General features: G+C 35.7%; 1 protein-coding gene across 10 annotated transcripts in view; it reads left to right on the plus strand.

Moving 5' to 3' along the window:
- BRD1 (bromodomain containing 1) overlaps positions 1-22,629 on the plus strand; it is a 67,050-nt gene extending 44,421 nt beyond the window's left edge. For 9 of the 10 annotated variants that reach the window (XM_071733817.1, XM_071733818.1, XM_071733819.1 and 6 more), the window contains 5 exons: positions 9,961-10,096; positions 11,312-11,439; positions 16,014-16,123; positions 18,432-18,586; positions 20,748-22,629. In XM_071733817.1, coding sequence (XP_071589918.1) covers positions 9,961-10,096; positions 11,312-11,439; positions 16,014-16,123; positions 18,432-18,586; positions 20,748-20,931 — 713 coding nt within the window. In that variant the 3' untranslated portion in view covers positions 20,932-22,629. Of the gene's footprint in view, positions 1-6,298; positions 6,468-9,960; positions 10,097-11,311; positions 11,440-16,013; positions 16,124-18,431; positions 18,587-20,747 lie in introns of those variants that run through there. The other variant, XM_071733826.1, reaches the window with a different exon arrangement.
- Positions 22,630-22,858: the final 229 nt, after the last annotated feature.

A 22,858-nucleotide genomic window follows, 5' to 3' on the forward strand; every position in this document is an offset into this window, starting at 1 on the left:
CAAGGGAGGTGATTCTCCCCCTGTACTCCCCTCTCATGAGATCACACCTGGAGTACTGCATCCAGGTCTGGAGTCTGCAAGATAATAACAATAAGCTCTTGGAGCAAGTCCAAAGGAGGGCTGTGAAGATGGTCAGGGGGCTGGAGCCTCTCTCCTATGAATACAGGCTGAGAGAGTTGGGGTTGTTCAGCCTGGAGAAGGCTCTGAGGAGACCTCGTAACAACCATCCAGTATCTGAAGGGGGCCTACAGAAAAGCTGGGTATTAAGGGTGTTTAGTTATAGGAAGATGACAAGAGGAACAATGTCTTAGGAGGAGAGGAAACAGGTTCAAGTTGTGCCAGAGGAGGTTCAGGTTGGATTACTAGAAAAAATTTATTCACCGAAAGAGTAGTGAAGCATTTGAACATGTTGCCAAGGGAGGTGGTGGAAATCAACATCTTTGGGGGTACTCAAAAAATGGGTAGAAACGGTGCTTCAGGAAATGATTCAGTGGTTATGGTGGTGTAGGACTTATGGTTGGACTTGATGATCTTGAAGGTCCTTTCCAACCATGATGATGCAATGAAAATATTCTGTGAGGGGGAATGGTTTCAACCTGGGAGGTGGTAGATTTAGGTTGGGTATTAGAAGAAATTCTTTACTGTGAGAATGGTGAGACACTGCAACATGTTGTCCAGAGCAGTTGTGGATGCCCCTTCCCTGTGAGTGTTCAAGGCCAAGTTGGATGGGGCTTTGAGCAACCTGGTCTAGTGAGAGGTGTCCCTGCCCTTGCAGGGGGGTTGAAATTAGATGATCTTCCAACTCAAACCATTTCTATGATTCTGTGATTCCATGATAAAATAAGCAATTGTAGTGACATTTAAGAGAATAAATCCTTCTGGTGATTTTATTTTATACAAAGAAAACACCGTAGTATTAACTCCCTCACAATTAAAAATCCTTTGCTTATTTCATGTTTATATGATTGCTATAGAGGGAATTTTGAGCAAGAATGATGGAGGTCTTGGTGAACATGTGGAGACTTGGTCCTTTTTCAAGGCTTACGAAGTGTGTGCATACATAAGTTATAATATGCATTAACATTATAGAAATTTTTCTTGGGTCTTAGACCTTTTAATTTCCTTTAAAGTACTATGTTTAGGGGTTTTCCTAATGCATTGTTAGCACCCAACTTGTGATTTCTAAAATCATTTTAACTGAATTTTCTGTAATAATATTTCTAGTTGTCCTTCTGTTTTTCTGGATGCTGTAGGAATTGTGGAGCCTTTTATTGTATTCTGGCATTTCATTTTTTTGGAATGCTTGGTTCGTTTCTTGGCCCAGGTAAAAATAAAGATGTCATACTCCCCTATGTGCTTCCTTAGTGGCACTTAGCACTAATTTTTCTGTTGGATGTAGATGGTAAACATAGAACTGTAAGATTTCTTAAAGGTTTAAAAAAAAATTTGCAAATTTGGAGGTGCACGCTGTTTACAAATGCAATTGGCACAGTGTTGGGGTTGAGAATAGGTGAGCTACCTTCAATATTGCAGGCTGAGATACTGTCAGGTCTGTTTTGTCAGGTACTTGAAGTACAAGAATTGATCAAATAAACATTTTATTTGACCTATTTAGTACATCATGGAATAGTTTGAGTTGAAAGGGACCTTTAAAGGTCATCTAGTCCAGCTCCACATACTTATCTACATCTGGTTGAAGAGATGGTTAATCATAATAAATATTAATCAGTTGACTCCAACACTGACTTTGGGCACTGAACCTGGAAGTCAAAAATTCATGTGGCTTAGGACTCTTTTCTACTGAGTGGAGAGAGAGGGAGACAGTTCCCACAGAATGGGGTCTCCAGTATGAATGTCCCTCAGAAAAAACTCGTCTGTGCTTTTTTTCCACCTTTACCTTTTTTCCCTTTACACGAGATAAGATTATGTAGAGATGTGCATGATAGAGAGGACTTCCCAGTCCTCTATAAAGAGGAATTGTGATAGCATTATGCTTTTACTGTATCATACAAGTTCTTCCCTGAAACTTCCCCGAATGTGGGGCAGTTTATGTGGCCATTTATGCTCTTTGCTAAGTGTGGAGCTGGTATTGGCATCTGCCACTCACTTTGGCGGGGTCTTCTGACTTTGTAACTGAACTACTGAAAGAAATGGTGAGGGTTCACTGGGTTCTTGGAACTTCTTGCTCTGTGAGTATCTTTTCAAAGATGGTTTTTGTTCTCAACAATACATTTTTCTTAACCCCTCAGGTACCAAGGAAGAATAACTTAATATTGAGTGGGCTGGGTTGTGAAGTAACTTTCTATGTATGCTCTTTGTGGAGAGGGATGTAAAATAAAGCCTTCACCAAATGAAAGGCCTTACTCTTACAGAAGAGCCTGACACGTCTATAAGCAGCCTGCTTTTTTTTTTTTTTTTTTTTTTTTCCTTTACCTATTCCCCTGTCCTCCCTTATTTTGTCTTAACTTGTGGAACATTCTCAGTTGTGAGATATACCCTGTTTCCTGGGATTTTTTAAATTTTTTTTCAATATAACTTCAATTTTTGCTACAGTGTGTAGATCTTCATACTGGAGATGATATGTCTGCAAAATACTAATTTGTTTCTTCTGCTGTCAAATCTCTGAAGAATATTGCTCACTCCAGCCTTCTGCTCCTGTTTTTACAGTGTATCAGTATAAGTTGGTATTAAAACTGGTGGTGTTCATATACCCAAACAGCCTTCAGGTGTCATTAAGTCATCTAAACATTCTTAAATTCTTCATATTTCTTGTGGACTTTTGATTTATTGAATTTAGCTCTGCTCTGTACTTAATTTTATTCAATCCCTGGTTTATTGCCTTAAGCGCAATTTGTGATGGGGTCTTTTTTGGGGTTTTTTTGTTTGGTTGGTTTGGGTTTTGTTGGGTTTTTTGATTTTGGGGGTTTTTTGTTTGTTTTTTGTTTGTTTTTGTTTGTTTGATGTTTGCTTTTGTTTGTTTGTTGGTTTGGTTTTTTTGACATATTCTACATATAAAACATAAAGTTGAAGCCCAGCTATTATGCTGGGTCCTACACTTGGGTCATAACAACCCCATGCACTCCTACAAGCTTGAGGAAGTGGGGAAGTACCTATTAGAAAAGGGCCCAGGGGTTTTGACCAACAGCCAGCTGAATATGGACCAGCAACGTGCCCAGGTGGCCAAGAAGCCAAGTGGCATCCTGGCTTGTATCAGTGATCATGGGGGCACCAGGACCAGGGAAGTGATCATTCCCCTCTACTCATCACTGGTGAGGCTGCACCTTGGATACTGTGTTAAGTTTTGTGCTCCTCACTACTAGAAGGAAATTGAGGTGCTGGAGCATGTCCAAGTTAGGACATCAAAGCTGGTGAGACATCTGGAGAACAAGTCTTGTGAGTAGTGACTGAGGGACCTTTTGTTGTATGGTCTGGAGAAAAGGAGGGGCAAGAAACCTTACTACTCTGTACAACCACCTGAAAGGAGGTTGGAGCAAGGTGGATGTTGGTCTCTTCTATAGTAACAAATGATAGAGAAAATGACCTTCAGGTTGTACCAGGGGAAGTTTAGAGTAAATAAAAGCAACTTCTTCACTGAAAGGGTTGTCAAGCACTGGAACAGACTGCCCAGGTTGAGTGACCATCCCTGAAGGTATTTATAGGATGCCTACATGTGGTGCGTATGGAGGCAGTTTAGCACTGGATGCTAGAGTTAGGTTAATGGTTAGATTCAGTGATCTTAAAGGTCTTTTTCCAACCAGGACATTTCTTTAAGCTATGTAGCCTAATATTTTGTGACATTTTTAGTTGGTGGCTCTCTGCTGTGTTCATCATCATAGTACCCAGATGTAGTTTCTTGGGTTGCATAGAGGACATGTACACACATAAGAAGGTATCCCATACAGTGAAACTTGAATTACCTGAGACTAGGTAAAATACTTGAAACAAAGTTGCTTGTATTATGTTGGTACCAAAACAGTGTTCCTTGATCACGTTGTCACTGGCTTCATCAGACCATGAGTTCCTAACATGTTAATACTCCCCTTGCTCTCCATTTTCTTTCTCTCATTTTTTTTTTCCTCTTCCTTCTCTTTTATCCTCCCTTCAAAGCTGTTATAACAGCTGTCACTCAGAAGTTACTTTCTAACAACATGTCATTGGAAAATTTAGAAGTTTTCATCTCCTTATGTGAAATAGTTCTCAAGGTACAGAAAGCCTGGAAAATTACATCCAAAAATGTAGCTTGGTAACTTAATGGCTCATCATGGGCTAATTCAAGGATTGTAGTTTACTGAATTGTCCTGTGTCATCACCAGTGTCACAGACCTCTGGTAAACATTTCTGCCTTCTTTTAGATGGCAACTTCTGTTCCAGTTCCTATTCCCTGTCCTAGAATGAGGCACAAATTAAGACCTAAATAGCTGTATAAGGGAGGGGGGGAAAGTAAATGTTTTTTTGTTTTTGGTTGGTTGGTTGGTTGGTTGGTTGGGTTTTTAACTGAACATGCTTATGTAAGATAGTTCTGAAGTTCACCCTTCCATCTGTTTTATTTTCTTTGGATTTCGTGTCCAGGAGTTGTTCTTACAACTACAGGGAAACATTTATTTTCAAAGAAGAAAAAATGTGTTGACAAAATCTCTGTATAAAATCCTTTAAATAGTAATTTAAGAAAAAGAAGTGAGTTCCATTTAGGAAATTGAATAGCTTGCCTTTGTAGGTCCTGCTAGGCTGCTCTGAAAAACTAGGTGCTAGTTGTTTTATATTAGATATAGGTTTATCTATACTTATATAGATATATTATAATTATTATTATATTATATTATTTATATAGATATATTATAATATATTTATATAGGTACTTAAAATGCTTTTTCATTATGTAAGTTTAGAATGAAAATAATCCTTAAATTATTAATAACTCTTCAAATTTTCTTTTATGTAAGGATTCAGTTGGTGAGAAAATAAAAATCTTTAAATGGAAAATGTGTAAAAAAGTATTTTTTTTCTTAAGGTTCTTTACAGTTTGCTTTACTGCATAATTCAGAAAAAAAAATATCCCGGTCTTAAATCCTCATAAGTAGTTTTTCCCAAGATAATTAGAAGTTCATGGTCCTAACTGGTACTGACTTTCTTGGACCTTGAATGACATACTGTTGATCTGTATGATTGAGGCACTTAAGTCTTGTGTTTTACAATCAACTGTGTTTTACGTGTGAAAAATCTTAGAAAGTAGAGCAGACTAAAGAATTCAATTTGTACAGTTAGTTTTAAGTTCTTCCAAGTTTTGTGTTTACACTTTTTAAGGGTATTTTCTACTATACTACTTCTATCCTCAGTCTTTTTAGATCACTAGAACAATTGATATTCTTTAGAAGAAGTTTTAAAATTTTTTGAGAAATGTTTCTGCTTGTATGTTCTTTTTTTCCTTTCAGATCTCTCTGGAATGTTTTCAAACTTCTCCATTACTTGCCTTCTGCTTGTATATTTTAATGTCTTGAAAAGTCATCCTACAATACAGTGATCCTGTTGTAGTATGTAGAGCAACAGACAGTCCTTATCTTGTGGAAGCTCTAGTTACTAAATGTTGATTAGTTTTCCTTTCTGTTGTGCAGTTTAGATTCAGCTGTTTTAGAAAACTTTCATCTGATCAGTTGGAGACACTTATTCCCAGGTTTTGAAGAAAATTAGTAGTTAAAGGATAAATTCCTAAGTATTCTGCTGAAGCATATAAAACCTTGACTATTCAGTGAACCTCCAAACTGTATTCATTATGTGTAATTTAAGCTGACAGAGTTAAAGTTTTCTGTTTAGGGTCTTGAAAGCTGCTGCTTTTAAGTGTGTAGGTGCTACATCATTGGCTCACACTGGGCTTTCTTTGCTGTCTGTGGCCATGACAAATTTTAAGCAAGTTTTAAAAGCTCAGTTCTTTTATCTGGTATGTTCATACCAGTATTCTCTTAAATTAGGGCTACCCCCCTTCTTACTCTTACTCTTACTGGAGGGATTTTTAGATACTTTTCAAAACCATGTTCTCAATGGATATCATGCACATGGAAATTGGATTCTCTGCTTTCAATGATTTGTGTGTATTTTCTTTTTCAAGAAAGAGGACTGAATCAAAATGAAACTTTTAATCTAGTTTTTCCCTGCTTAAGACTTTAGTGGAGTATTAGAATTAGAATATGTGAAACACTTGTATCATTCTTACTGTCTCTGGACACTGCTGTGTAAGGATGGCTTATATATTTGAAAGCTCTATTTCCTTTCAGAGAGACTTAATGGCTTTTTCACTGTCTTCCAGGTTCTCATATTAACTAATATCATGCTGGGTATTTGTATCTTTGGATCCTAATTATTTTCTATTATCCTCAACATGGAATGGAATTCAATTAAATGATCATTTGGGACGCAGAAAGACAATTACATTTGAAGTAATTATTTTGGACCATGTTGGAAACACCAGCCATCCTTAAAACAAAACAAAACAAAAATGAACACTGTTGGAGGAAGTCTTTGACATATATGAAACTATGTTCTTCATTCAATATATTGCCCTATTTCCGTAAGTTACAAAGTTGTACATGTTGTAGTGTATGTGAGACAAATTGGTCACAGATTTTTACCAGCCCCAGCATTCTTATTCCTAGAACATGCTTTGTGAGAGCAGATCAGTTTATCTGTCCATCCTCTTCCCTTCCCCAAAAACCAGTCTTAATCTTTGGAGAAGTAAAGCATACAAAAATAATGCTTTACCTGTTTTCGTGCGTTTATGTAGTTCTAATAAAATAGACATTTTTTTTTTCATTAAGATATATGTATTGATGAAGATTAACATCAGTGATGGGGAGTAAGTGTGCAGCTCAGGGCTTGATTAATCCTTACTTCAGAAAATGAACCTAATACTAAGAGCTGGTGCACTGTATGCAGTTAATTTTTGAATGCTTATACTTCTTTAGTGTTTGAAATTATTTAATGGTTTTCATTTTTCAGCTCTTCAGCTGTAGCTTCAACACAACATTTTGTCTTACATTTGGATATGCTTGGGTTTGCATCGAGCTATGCATAATATAGTTGCTTTAGAATAATTTTATACAAGTTCTGCTTCTTTATTTTTGTTTCAGCAGAACTGCAAGATGGGATTACAGACTGAAATGCACAGTTCTGTATTCTGCAGCAGCATTTTGTACATTTGTGGAGCATGCTGCTCCTTGGACTGTCATAAGTTTAGTTCCTTTGTGATTTTTTCCAGAATTCTGCTTTCTTTCCAGGATCACTTTTTCCTGCTTTAGTTAATTTTGGTACAGGGAACAAAATTCTAATTTCCTTGATGTTGATAGCCAGTGAAACTTTTAATGGCAGTTTAAGAATAAACTGCCACTGCTGAGAAAGTTGAAACTTCCTCTGATAAATACAACTTTCAGGACAGTAAGAAACCAATGAAAAAGTACTGAGCTGATAATTTCTGGCTTACTTTCTTTTTCTTCTTAGTTTAAGTTGCTTGTTAGTGTTTATTTTTTAAATGGTTACTTGTCTTGTATGCTATAATTGGCATGGCACTGAATTTCCTGTGTAAATTGAATTTTAGAGCTGAAGATTGGAAATGGCAGTAAACCTGCGTTTAAGATCAGTGGCAGACTTCACTATTTGTGAACTCCTTTTTTAAGTGAAAAATTTCAGATTTCTGCCTCTGAGAGTGGATTGCGTTTTTAAGAAAATCAAAAACAGGAAAATAAAAAGGAATCAACTGCTAATGAAAGGTTGTAGTTTGATGTTCGAGACTTGGTTTTTTGGGGTTGGTTTTTTTTGTTTGGTTTTTTTTTTTTTTTTTTTTTTTTTGCAGTGGGAGAGGGGGAAGGATTCTCAGTCAAGGATGTTGGTGAGGGGCTATGAGTAAGAAGTTCAGAACCTGAGCTAATAAAGTTTCTATCTAAAACTTTGGAGAAAGTTCATCTGGTCTAACAAAATCGTGAGGTTTTGGAAAATATAAAAGGCTCATACAGGTTTGTTGCAGGCTGACTCAGGCTACCAATCTGCTAAAGCAGGATGAGTTACTTCTTCCATGGATTTGCTTTATTTGACATTCTTAGTAATATGCAAAATTTAGTAAATGCAAATTCTTTAAAGCAAATGGGGATCTTCTTTGATCTCATTTATTCTAGTAGCTACAGGAAATTGGGTGTTTATTGATTCAAGGGAGGAAGTGTTCTGTATTCATTTAAACAAAAAAACTCCCAGTTACAGCATGTAAATCTTTTAGTCTTTTCTGTGTCGGTGATACCATAAAGCACTTATATTGTATTGTCTGTGTTTTTTCTGTCAAGTAACAAGGTCAGTTGGTATCTGGTGCCTCTGTGACTAGATAGGAGCGTGTTTTGTTTAAAATAAGTGAGGTCTTTCTTAAAAATAACACCTATTGCTTTTAATTTCTGAAAAGTAGATTGCATAAACTGAGTTTCATGGATATATTTGGGAAAATTGCTCCTGTTTGTAGCCTGCATCTTGTGTTTTTCATGCTTCCACAAGACAGAGTGAAATCTGTTTGAGAAGCTCTAAATGCTTTTGCACTTTTATACTCATTAATTTTCAGACGAAGGTTGGGAGTTTTCTTCCTCTGCTAATGACCATTCTACAGTTTGCTTACTGTAATCTTAAAAACTTGCATTAGTGAATCAAATAAGTCACTAGGCTCATAATGGAGGTTATGTTTAACATACATAGTACAAGACTGGACTGAAATTAATAAAGGGATTTCTGCCATAGTTGTCTTACAGTGTAATACTCTGTAGAGAGCCACATGAAGTTATATAACTTTATTTGATTGTCTGAATGAGCAAGGATCATTATGAACTTCAGGACTGATAATAGGATGGGTGGGATGGGTAGCTTTTTCTCGTGGTATTAGAACCAAGGTGCTTGTATGCCTGAGGTAAAATCTTTAATTTATTGTGATGAAACATATGCTAATTGAATTTGTATTAAAATTTTGTTTGCTTGTCATCTTACATATTGCAGTAGCTGATTGCAGGCTAGTAGTGTTGTCTTTAGCCCAGTTAATTTCTGTTGATATTCTTGAGCATGTCTGGGGGAAGAGGGGGCCTGATTTTTTTTGGGGGGGTGGCTTTTTTTGGTGTTTTGTTTATAGGGGTTTTTTTCTACTTTTTATAATTTTTAGTCCTAATGCCTCCATCCCTTTTGGGAAAGTCTTCAGAACCCAATCTTGAATTTCTATCTTTAATCAAATGTGGGAATGGTTTAGTAAGAAGTGTACTGTTTGTGAATTAGCAGAACAGGATTGGTGACAGTCATTCAAACAGTAGCTTGTAATAGAAAAGTGGTTTTATGTTTCCATTACAATTATGAAATTAAAATATAATATCCTTGGATGTATATAAGCTTGTGCCAGGGAAAGAATAGTAAAAAACGGTAATGTGCAAAATTATTGATTGTTGATCACAGCAAACAGATGTGGTAATGTTGTGAGGGAATCCCTACCACTCTTTACTTCACAGTGATAGAAATGTATTTTCGGTATTTCTTGACACAGTGTTACAACTTTGTATTCTAATGAGTGTTATGTTGACTTGGTAAATCTGCCTAGTTTGCAGCTTTTTTCGTTTGTTTTGTTTTGTTTTCTACCCAGCTTCTACAGCCTGACTGTCTTAATAGTGGGAAACATCACATCCATAGACTGATTTGATATTCTATTTGGCATTTTCCATATTAAAATCTTTAATTTTTTATAATTAAATTTCCATCCTACCTTTAAAATCTTAACTACACAAACTTTCTATTTATAATACTCTACTTTAAATTAAATATTTTGTTGGTGTTCCTGTTTTTTCATCACATCAAAGTACTTGGAAGTACAGGACAATAATGATACGATGTGTGAATACAAAAAGTTGTTAATGCAAATGGTGGGATTTGCAGTTTGATGCAGTTTATTTTTGTGTTATGCTGTAGGTTTGTCAAATGGTTTTGGAGATGGTAATAAAGAGAGAGCATTAGACGACACTCCAGGAAGAAAGGTTGAACCTCGTCGCCGCTGTGCATCAGAATCTAGTATTTCATCTAGTAACAGTCTTTTGTGTAATTCAAGGTAAATATATAACTGAGACTAAATACTATATATTTCTATATTGGTTGTGGCACACATCAGAGGATTGCATAAATTTTAGGAAAAACATTTTTATTTTCTCCATTTTGTGTCAAACTTGAGATACCTTTTAGGATTGCTGGTATTCTTTCGTTTCATTCAAGTTATTGCAGGTCTGGGCACTTTATACTTGACTGTGCTTCTCTTGCTCTGTATAGGTTGGGTGTGTGTTCACAGTACCTTCCTAGTCCTGAACACCAAAAATTAGTGTGTTTATTTCGGTGAGAGGGGGAGAGAAGCAATTTCCAAAGAATCTTGTACATAGAGCAAATGAATTCACTACCTGTGGAGCTGTGGATTATCCATCTGTGATTTGCAGTACAGGCTAGTTACTGCAGGGGTGATAATACCTGTATACCAGCTATTGACCTTGTGTTTGTGAAGCCTGTTGTTGAAGATAGGACTGTCAGAATGGTCACCTGTTGCCACTGATAAATATTTCTTCATCACCAATGGTGCAAAAACTTCTAAAAGCAGGCTAATCTCTGGGTAAATGGTAGCGGTGTCCAGTCGGAGGCTATGAGGATGGATTGTACTAGGAAGATAGGATAAATCTGTTAGAGAGGAAAAGGCATCTTTATTTATTGTTCAAGATAGGTATAAAACTGTCAAAGGGAATGGTCGGGTCAAACAGGCTTTCAGAAGCAGAATTTGACATAACATCTCTTATAGATGGGATAAATTGAGAATATAGAACAATTGCTGATCAGATTCTGTGATCTCTTAAAGAAAAATCCCATTTTGTGTATAGACATTCCACAACTGAAAGACTTAAATCTGTAGGGAAAAATGAAAGAGAAAACATAGTTTCCTTTGTAATGGGGCAACTGGAGCAGAGTTAGCATATTTTCCTTTGAACCAGTATCCACTGTAACACTGGAGACAAAGGAGTTCCTATCATTTGTGTATGTGTAACTTGTACAGCAGTCAGGGTGCAGTTGCATATTGTTTGTCTTTTGCTGATAACCAGGTAATTCTGTGCATTAAAACAATCTTGGGTTTGGCTTTTATATTGCTGTTTGTTACATAAAGTTTGTTACAGTTTGCTGCTCTGGTTTTACTGTGTACTGATGAATTTTAAATTCTTTTTCAGGGTTTTGATTTATAGTGAATAACGTTAACTATCAAGTAGTAGTTTTAATATTAATACTTTTGTAGTTTCAGCCTACCAAAGTGTGGTAAAGGTAAACCTGCACTTATTCGAAGACACACACTGGAAGACCGAAGTGAATTGATATCGTGCATTGAAAATGGAAACTATGCCAAAGCAGCAAGAATTGCAGCTGGTAACTATAAATAATTGTATTCTTGATAATAATGTCTAATGATAATTTTGTCCATTTTGACGGATTCTAGCATTCTTTCTTTTGCTGCTAAAATACTTCAAACTTTCTGATAGTGTTGATAGTACTGCAGAAGCACTGGTTTCTGCTTTTGACTCTAAAGGCTTTATTTGAGAAAGACTTTAAATAAAGTGTGTTACTTAAAGTGATCAAGCAACTACAAGCAAGACTTAGCCTGAAGGGCTGTTTGTGGTTCTGCCAGTATTTTTTCTTTGTTGCACTCTTTGGCGTAGCATTTACTCCTCATGCACTGTTCTGCATAAATGTGTTGACAGATGGATAACACATGGTCTGCTTCAATTCAGGAAAAATTTGAAATTGGGAAGAAGTGGAAACTTCTAGGAATTTAGAATATAGTAAGTTACTATAACTAGTAAATATTCCCTAAAATAACTACTCAGTAGTTATTTTAGGGAAGTAGCTATGTTGATACATTTCCCACCTGTTTCAATATTTTAATTGCAGTACAAGATTTACGTAGGTCATCTCTTCTGTAAGTAGAACTGTGTTTGTGTAATACAGTGTTCCCATGCTGAAGTTAGCTATCAGCCTTGTGGTGTCTAGCAGGCCTGTCCTTAGTTCCTGACCTTACAACTCTTCTCCCGCACATCCTGGATGTTCTGTGTCCAAGACTCTTTCGTGTCTTTCTTTTCTCTAACACTTTGTCCTGGGTAGTCTTATATTTAACAATTTTGACTTTAAATTCCTGTGCCTGTTTTTTCAGAACTCTCCTTGATCTCTTTTAATGAATTCTGTCTCTTCAGATACATTCTACAGCTTCCTAAAAAGAGAAGCAAATAATATTTAACAACAATATTTTATATATCACTAGATATTCTGTCTAATTTAAGCTTTTTCAGCTGCCTTCTGCACCCTGCTAGCTCAGCAGATCAAGAAGAACTACTAACTAGGAGTGAAAACTGCTTACATTCTGTGCAAAACTGGAACTTAAAACCCTAGATCTTATGAAGAAAATTAAAGACTTGTTCATTCTTGGCAAAACATCTTAAACAGTTGCGTTTCAGAGAGTGTGTATGTTTTATAAACAAACACAGTGCTTAGAGTTATGCTATCTTGAGGTCCAAGGAATATCTTGTTTCCATTTCCAAGGTGCTGGTTCAGCATCTATGGTATGGGATGTTGTAATACTGCAGTTGTGATGGGATTCAGTTTTGCAGTGATAAATGGATGTAATCATTGTAGTTTATACATACTGAAATACAGTTGCTCAAACTCAGTGTCACAAGTACTGTTGATACCACAAAGCCAAGTGAATTAGGATATATGGTTTTCTGTTATATTGCTGCCATGTTCAGCATTTTTGTTGTCTGAGACTGAGATATGCTTTAGATCCAAGTCTGCTCATTGGACAGATTAGGAGTATTATGGAAAAATATGTTCTATATTGAAATATGAAGATTATATTATTAATTCAGAAGTAATACAAACAGTATAAATACAGAGGATGGATTAAAGTTTCATGAGTGACTCAGAATTATGTCTAAAACTGAGGGCTTGGTAGGATTTTTTCTGTTCTCAAATAGGGTTATCTGTACATAAGAGCTTGTCCTTCATGTGCAAGGGGACTGAAGATGAGTATACACGTGCTATGAATGATTTTTCATTGACAGCTGCTGCATTACAGAGATGTGCTGAGATTTGTAGGTCTTGGGTTCCTTTATAGGGTCAGGTAGTTGCTGTGTTGAAGTGGCAACATGTTCTTCTGCCTGTCATTCCTGAACCTTGCCCAGTCTTTGTGCCTGGCTATTCCTTGTTCCCTAATCCTGGGTTCTTATCTAGGTCTCCTGTTCCCAGGCTTTCTTGTGCTTTTTGTCCCAATTTTCAGTTCTTTGTCCTGTGAGTTGATCCCCCTTGTTGTCAATTTGGTGATGATTTTTTCAAGTGATGTAGATACTGTCTTTCCCTTCAGTCACATCAGACTGGTGAGCAAGAGGGGGGAGGGGGTATTTGACTTAAAAAAGTAACTTTCCTTTCTGCGTGGCCTGGACACAGCTAACATTGCCATCAGAGAGAACATTTTGTCCACCCAAGAGTTACATGGTAAAAGGAAGGTCTCGATTTATCATTTGTGCTAAAGAATGATCCATCTATACTGCAGATACCACAGTCACCTCTTGGATGGCAGTAGTTTTGAAGCTGAAATATGCTTGGTGTCAGTGGATTTGTCTGCAGATTTAGGTGTTAAAGTTTCATCTGTAAATAAAAAAAAATAAAAAGAAAACAGTACTCTGGACTATTAATCTGGTCATCTTTCAGTAAAGTAGGCTGTCCTGTTTGTGGCTGAAGTTTTTGGTTTAAAATAAAACAGGCCTATGAAGAGCTCACATTCCTTACTGTAAAATATGTAGATAATGTATTTGAAGTTTTTAGCTCTGCTTTTGAAGATGAAAGTGCCTTAAAGTAGTAGGAGTAGTTATTTAAAATCTTAAGCAATACATTGTCCTGATTGACAAACTAATTTTGTCTCATAGCTTGAGGAAACAAAGGGGTTTTTATGTTGTAAAACAAAGCCTACTATAACCATATGTCCTAGCATAGTAAACCCCTATCACCATACTGAATAAATTCTGAATAGGAAAAATTCCGAGACTCTTCCCTAGTGCTTATCCACCTGAAAAGTCTCTCAGGGAATCTAGCTGCATGCATCCTGTCAGAATGTGAATGACTTTTGAATTATCATTAAAATACCATTTTCTTTTTTTCATATCAACTCTGCAGCTGAGAATAAAAGAGGTTTCTTTTCTTTCTTATTAACTGTCCTGCAGAGGAGGACTTAATGCTGTTTTTGTGTACCAGATATAATTCTCTATCTGTTTTTCAAAATAGTCTTGTGTATGCAGGATACATGAATCTAAACCTTCATGACTCTTTCTTAAGTGGTACATGAATACTTAACGTATTAGTATTAATAGAGCAGACAAATAAAGAACTTGCCTAAATTGCTTTTTTTTGTTGTGTTCAAATGCTCTGTTTTATTCTGATACTATTGAAATGTTTTGCATTTCTGTAATATCCAGTATTTTATGTATTCAGCTATACTCCAAGAAGTGTAAGCATTGCCTTCATGTACTGCATTTGTGCATATTATTAAGTTTATAAATCTTAAGCCTACTATTCTGGCTTTTGATGAGAAAGTAAAGAATTTCCTAGAATGACCTCTCTAAAAATACACAGAAATGAACAAACAAACAAAATAGTACATATAGTAACTGTTTTTCCAAGATTGTGCAAGAAACAGTATAAATAAGACAAATTATTTTCTCGCTTTTGTAAAATGGAATCCACTCATTAAAGATCTCCTGGAAGGCCCTGCTGGGGTTGGTGGCAACAATCCCAGTTTTCTTTAAGAGATTTGTTCAAGGTCTTAAAGACGCCAGAAGAATTGTACTTGTTTCTCCTTCTCTGTGATATCCACACCTATAGTAGAACTTATAACAACATGGCAAGTTACCATGAACTATTGCATTTTGATAACTGATGTTACATAGTTGTCAATCTCTAGATTTTCCAATGAAGTGTTTTCTTGAGATGTTGGTACCATTATGGATTAAATTACAACTGAATGAATTAGGGTGTGGCTTAAAATTGACTTAAAATATATTGCAGAGAATAGTTGTCCATTGTTTTCTGTGTGCTTGTGGTCACTTTAAGACTTTTTTTGCTATTTCAACTCTTACAAGTTTTGAAACTACTTTCCTGGTACTTGTTTATAATGCTGATATAGAATGTATATCTGCATGCTACATTTCATTAAAAATAAGCATTTCCCATTTTAAACGGGAGTAGATTGGAAAGATTTGGGGAATAAATTGTATTTTGGCATTTAGAGAGCTACTTCTATCAAGTATTATCTTACTGCTAAAAAAGAAGTTGTATTGTAGCCTCTGAATTATGTTAGTACCGTGTTTCCCATACAAGAAGTGTCTCCTCATCTTCACAGCTTGTGAACTTTACCTTTTTCCTACTTTTGCTGCCCCTAGTTCCTTTAGTGTTGCCGTAAATAAATAGAAATGAAAAGGCAGATTAGAATTTATGTATATGAATATAAAGGTGTATCAGGCCAGCATTTTAAGTTATCAGATGCTAATCCTCCTGTGAATATCCTACACTTTGGAAGTATACCATGCAACTTGCATCTGCAATACCAATGATAGGTTTGTGATTTCAGAAGAAACTGGTTATTTGGAGTACCATAATTCTGAGTTTGTTTTGGAATTTATTCAGAGGGGAAGGCTTACTCGAATTTTGCACACACTTGCTTTCTGAGAATTGAGGTGTTTTAAGATATGTTAGTCCTAGAAGTGATCAAAAACGTCGTTGTCTGTAGGCTTGGAGTAAAGAACTGTTATGAACATATTACCTGGTTTTTATTGGTATTTACATGAAAGTTGCTATTTGGATTCTAATGATTATGAGATATTGATGACGAAGCAACTGCAACTTGTCTAAAGTTTTGGTTTTTAACATTTTCATTTTATATTGTTATTTGTTCTTAGAAGTTGGACATAGCAGTATGTGGATTTCAACTGATGCTGCAACATCTGTTCTTGAGCCTCTGAAAGTAGTATGGGCCAAATGCAGTGGATATCCCTCCTACCCAGCTCTGGTAAGTACACAGGCTCCTGTCAGTACACCAGTTGTATCTGATCTGAAAATATGGGTGCATGAACTTAAAGTAATTGATAAACTCCCATTCAGGGTGAATGAAGGTGGATTATTATGCCCTTTTACAATGCACCCAGTTTGTAAAATTGTTGCAATATCAGATGTTGATTCAATAATCTTTACTACCATACCCATCTTTTGAGATGTGAAATAGTTGTTGCCATGGTTTAACCCCACTGACAACTAAGCACCATCCAGCTGCTTTCTCACTTCCCCCCAGTGGCATGGGGAAGAGAACTGGAAGAGTAACAGTGAGAAAAATAATGGATTGAGATAAAGGCAGTTTTAACAGGTAAAGCAGAAGCTTCACACACAAGGAAAGCAAAACAAGGAATTAATTCACTTCTTCCCATCAGCAAGGAGGTGTTCAGCCATCTCCAGGAAAGCAGGGCTCCAACACGCACAATGTTTACTTGGGAAGAGAAATGATACCCTTCCAGTTGTCCCTCACTTCTTTCTTCCACCAGCTTTATATTGCTGAGTGTGATGTCTTATGGTATGGAATATCTTTTTGGTCAGTTGAGATCAGCTGTCCCAGTTGTGTCTCCTCCCAGCTTCCTGTGCAACCCCACTCTGTTCACTGGTGGGTTGGTGTGAGAAGCAGAAACAGCCTTAGTGTGTGTAAGCAGTGCTCAGTGCCAACTTAAAGGTCTCTGTATTACCAACACTGTTTCCTTCACAGACCCAGAACACAGCCCCAAACAAGCTACTATGAAGAAAATTAACTCTTTCAGCCAAAACCAGAACACTTCTCTCAATAGTCTTTGTTTCTCTAATATATGTAACTGATCAGCTGAATAGGCATTTGATAAATATCATTAGTGTTGGAACTGTGAGATACTTTCTGCTGTAAAAGGAGTATAAAAATACTCTGATTCTTCAGTTCATTAAAGTATAAAAGAACTTAAGGGTTGGAATAAATCAAATCATTGTATCCACTTACAAATGATGCACTGGAAGCTTAATGCCCATGTTATTTTAAGGAGAAGTACACTCAGTTATGCTTAAGTGAGAGCCTGCAGAGAAAATACTGTAGATAAAGTATTTGTCTTTAGACATCTGAGTTTATAGCTTGATTTACGTAATAGACTGGACAGTCATGACTGTTCTAACAGGTGTGCTCTGGGGACTTCAAGAAATGTAATCATACAGTCAGGTTAAAGTCTGTGGAGGTGAGATGCAGGGCACTTCTAGTGCCCTCAATGGGTGACTCAAACACTCTTTGGACAGATGCTGAATATTTCATTATTTGATTGTCTTTCAGATAGTGTTGGAAATTTAGTGTTAGATTTAGGCTGACTGTGATCAAAGGGCTCCTTTTCTGCCCATTCCTTTATGTCAGACCTGATGTATCTCTTCATGTATGATGAGTTGATTAAGGAATTAAGCCTCAGTCAAGAAAAGAAGTTCTTCTCCTATTTTCTACAGACTCACCACAGCATTAGCTTTGATTCCCTTAATCAGTTCACTGTGGATTAAGATTAGTGCTGGTGTGGATGCTAGAAAAAGAACAAGAATTTGTAGGGTAAAGAGATGGGTAGAACAGGCACAGAGGAACATAACTGCTTTTTGGTAGAAAATCATTTAATAATGCCATGAGTCATTCCATCAGCCTGAGTAGTTTAATGTTTGCCATGTCTTCTCCCCTCCCCCAGCCTTTTTCGTAAAGAATTTGTGATTGCAACTGCATGTTTTGCTGAAAACTGAGTCTTCAATTTGGATATGCAAGATACTTGAAAGAAACCTATGACTTCCTATTTTCTGGAGGTTTTCTTTGCTTGTTTAGAGGATGTTTTTTTCACCAGATTTTTAGTGTGGGGCTTGTATTTTTAGAAACAAGTATTTTACTTCATTGCAGGTTGCTTCTTTAAGGCATCTGAAATTCAAAACCCCAAATTTGAGGCCTGTTACAGCTTTTAGAAATCCTTATTAAACTTTCTTGAACTTGAAATCTGCTTGTCAGTCTGCAGAGCTGTACTAAGTGAAGTTCAAATGTGACTTTAAGAAGAACTGATGAGTGAAAAATGCTTGAGAGGTAGTTTTTTCAGTTAAATCTACTGTTCTGCCTCCATTATGCCTATTCAGCTAATGTCAAGAAGGAAGTTGTGTGTAACACAAAACCAACTTATGTGCAGTGGCTGTTTAACGTATGAGTCTTTTTTTTTCCCATTAACTTTTACTTGCAATACCTCCTTAAGATAAATGATGCAGTTTAAAAATTTGGAACTGTCCTTTCTTCTCTTTTATAGATTATTGACCCTAAGATGCCTCGTGTTGCTGGCCATCACAATGGTGTTACTATACCAGTGCCACCTCTGGATGTACTGAAAATTGGAGAGCAAATGCAGACCAAATCAGATGAGAAACTCTTCTTAGTACTGTTTTTTGACAATAAAAGAAGTTGGTATGTTATTGTAAAATATCGTATGATTTAAGTGACATAAAATTTTAAAAACTGTGCCCTTAGTCTAAAACAAAATTGAAACATTATCTTGCCATGGATATCTTTCCTATGGATATATCAACTGTAATGTCAAAATTTCATATTTGAGTCTGTTCTGGAAGCAAGGCTTAACACCACTGTAAGATCCTTTTTATGGTCAGTTTTATATGTGCTTAAATGGTCTTTTGATTTTATTTACAATCTAGTTGAATTTATTGACCTGATAAAATTGCTTCTTTGTCTAAACAGATTTTTAAATGGTAAAGTCTTTAATGTTTATCTGTATAAGCCTCCATCATTACTTTCTAGATGACCGTGTTTGTGGTTTTTTTTTCCAGTCTGCTCAAATGCATTCTCTTTATATTTTTAACATCTTGAGTTCAATACTTTATTAACACTCGCATTTGAAGTTCTCAGCCCTTTCTACATTTTTTCATTAAATCTTCCCTTTTTTCAATTCTTTCAGTATCAGCAGCATTCTGTGTGGAGTCTGAAGAGATAATTCACACAATAAAATATTCTCATCCTCTATCTATTTTTATTATTTTTCTTTTGGTAAGGGTTTTGGATTTTGTTTTGTTTGGGATTTTTGGTGTATTTTCATTTGGTTGGGTTTCGAATTTTTACCAGATATGGAAGCTTTTCAACTTGATATGAATATAATATTTTTCAACTTGATGAAAGGAAAAATTTCCTTCCTATGTTTTTCTTAATCCATCTTCTCTTCAGGTTTCCACATAGCTCAAACTAGCTTGAAACCTTTTTTTTTTTTTTTTAATATCTCAATTTTACTTTTGAATTTGGTTACAGTTTCAGAAAGCATTTTCCTATTGAGCAGATGTGGTGTGTAGAAATGCTGCCATTCTCCAGACTGTCCCACAAAGCTGACACCTAAATAACTTCTTGCCTGAGATTTAGAACTGATTTTTTTCTTCTCTGTCCCTGTAGATCCTTTGGCATAATCACAATACTTTATCTGCTCTTGCCTCCTCTATTCTTCAATTTTTTTCTTAATTAATTGGTACTTCTTCATGACCTTCTTTATGCGTTTATTGCTCTAACTCACTTCTTGCTCACTTCTGAACACATCTATGATTTTCATTCATTTGCAGGGTATATGTCATCTTCTGTCTGTGATACCAGTTTCTGTCACCTATGGATTGCTGTTCAAATAGTTATATTTATTTCTTCTCCTTCAGCATATGCATCTGGAAGACTTGGCAAGCTTTCTTTTAAATAATACTGTCTTACAACTTTTCTCTGATATGTGCTAAAACTGATAACTATTAGATTGCTGCTTATCATTCTGATGTCACTGTTCTTTACTGTTCTATCTGTATCCTTGTACTGACTTCAAATTTTTTTTGTTTCAGTACAGTAGGATTGTAGTTTAGAACACTTTATCAAAAAGTACTAATTCCTGATGAAGAAATCAGGGTTAAGATAAAAACTTATAGAAACTAAGTGAATTTACTTCATACTTTTAAATTAAATATTTAAAATGCTTTTCCTTCAACTTAGGAGAATGGGCCATAGTGCTTTTTTCATTATCACTGCTCTATGCCCAGCAATTACTGGCACTCATGGAGCTTAAAACAACGAAGTACTGTAAATCCTACATGGGATTTCATACTGCAGGGTAAAAGTATACTGGGGAGAACTTCTGCGACAGTTTAGCTTTCCCCATAAAGAACAAATCAAGATGTCTTAAGTATGCAGTAATAATTCATCACCTGCAAATTCCTAATAATGGAAATGAAAGAATGAAGAGAAGCTGAGTGAAGTGAATCTCAAGCAGCATTCATTGTTAGTTGCAGCTGCCTGCTCTTATGCTAAGCTACATCAGTTTTTCACGCTTATTTTTCCAGTTGATACTTAATATCAGTCATTGAATTAAAATGTATTCTTTGTTTTATGGAAGGAGCCTTCTTAATGTTTTGTGTTCTTAGAATATTTAAGGCAAGTAAGTACTATCCGAGAAGGAACTTTGTCACTTGATGTCAGATGGTAACACTGAGCTGCTGTATGGGAAACACTATTATAGGAGCCCTGTCAGTTCTGCACACACTTCTTGATTGATTTTAATCTATATTTAACATACTTACTTTACCCTTTCTTACAGGCAGTGGCTTCCCAAATCCAAAATGGTTCCCCTTGGGATAGATGAGACCATAGACAAGTTAAAAATGATGGAGGGGCGTAACTCAAGCATACGAAAAGCAGTAAGAATTGCTTTTGATCGTGCTATGAATCACCTGAGTCGAGTCCATGGAGAACCAGTCAGTGACTTCAGTGACATTGACTAACAGAGATTCTACCAACGCATGAAAAATCCCAGAAAGACTTGAATTGTACTAATGAACCTCTTTGTCTAAAAGAATGTATTGAAGATATGACCCCTTTATTGTTGATTCAGTGGCTGAGTTCTGCAAACTTGAAATAGTTGAGCAATTCTTCTAAATCACCATTGCCATATTGATTAATGATTTTATCGTGATGTAGTTTGGAGGATTTTCCACTAAACCTGTTAAAATGTCTTGTTCATAGTGTTCATAATTGTACATAAATGTATATTCAACACTTAACTTATTCTGATTTTAGAAGTAGTTCTTTAATTCCTTTTATAATTTTGCTGGGGAGGGAGTTGGTTTTTGTTTCTGTGCTTCTTTTTTTCTTTTTGAGGTTAAGTTACCTAAGCACCATCTTCCAGCTTAAGGTGTTTAGTGGATCTTAAAGCCTAATATCAAAATGGCATCAAATATATGTTTGCCTAAATCATATACAGTATGGTGCTGCTTGTATCATTTCTTCCTTGGTCTGTAGCTTCTGAAAAAGACTTCTGAATGTTTGTGTAAATTGTTGCTCTTTGCACAAAGTACCACGTATTTAAGATTGATGTAAATTTACAGTTAAAAATATGTATTTTAAGACAGGAAGTTGCATTATTTTGGAGGGTACTTTGTGGGAAAGACATCAAAAAATTATGCTATGTACATCACTTGCAAATCACCAAAAACACTCCATTGTTGCCCAAAATAACTTAAGATTGTTTTTGTTTTAAACAAACCTGGCTTAAAGCCTGCAAGCACATTATTTCTTTCAAAACCATATCCCATTTGTCTCCCATTGATTTAAATTTGTTGATATGTGTGCCTCCCTGTGTTTTATTTATTGTAGAAAATGTATTAATTTGCTTTATAATGAAAAATAAAATTGACAAATATATTGATATGCATTTTTATACAGGCACATGAGAAGACAACTTGCTTTGGGAGAAAAATGTATTGGAAATTGTATAAAATAACTTGATGGTTTGTGTGTAATTTGATTTTTTTGTAACTTGTAATCTTCTGTTTCCAAGGAGGGGATTTATGTAACTTTTAATTTAGAACACTTTGGTAGCAATAGAAACTTTGGATACATTTTTGTATGGTACATGTGATGTATATAGAATTAGTACTTTATTTTTATTTTTAAGAAGTAAAGCATTATGTTTGGGCAGGGGGAAGATGGAGGGTGGGTTTCAAGAACTGCATTTTTATATTAAAAAGAAAAAAAATAAAGTCAAGATACTGATTGTTGTAGCTACTTTATTCCTACCTTCACTGAGATACTGAATTTGTAACAATGAAAATGGCAAGGTATGTTTGCAATGTGATTTATAATGACTCCATTATTTATAAATGCACTGTGTTTGAACTCTTTTGCAGTGATACCTTAAATACTGTACCAAGTTATATAATATGAAACACCAAATAATGCATATGAATGCACGAAGTATTTATGCCCAGCTTTTTTATAAAGGATTAGCAAATACAGCAAAACCAATACTTTCTAAATCTTTTTTTAAAATTTCATTGAATAGCATACTTCATTGTTAAACCTGCTTGAATCTTTATTTTAAAGGGACAGTTACTTTTTAAATAGTTTTTAATGTTTTTATTCTCTATTGTTTGTAATACCCCCTTAGAAGCTTGAAATAAAATTTCTTTCTCAACTGTTAATTTTGTCCTGAATTTAGCCCCTGAGATTTTGCTGTAGTGCCCATTTTCTTACTCCAGGACTGAGCTGACATAGAGGCACTGGTTCAAGGACCTGATGTTCTCCTGCTGTGGCAGGCAGTATCATCCTTACTGAGGTGAGGTAGGTATTCTGGCTACAGTAACAGAGATCACTTTCCTCTCATGGACTCTTAATAACAACAGAGATGAGTTGGGTAATTTCCCAAATGAC

The sequence above is a fragment of the Heliangelus exortis genome, chromosome 1 (assembly GCF_036169615.1).
Source record: "Heliangelus exortis chromosome 1, bHelExo1.hap1, whole genome shotgun sequence".
In the NCBI taxonomy this organism is placed as follows: domain Eukaryota; kingdom Metazoa; phylum Chordata; class Aves; order Apodiformes; family Trochilidae; genus Heliangelus; species Heliangelus exortis.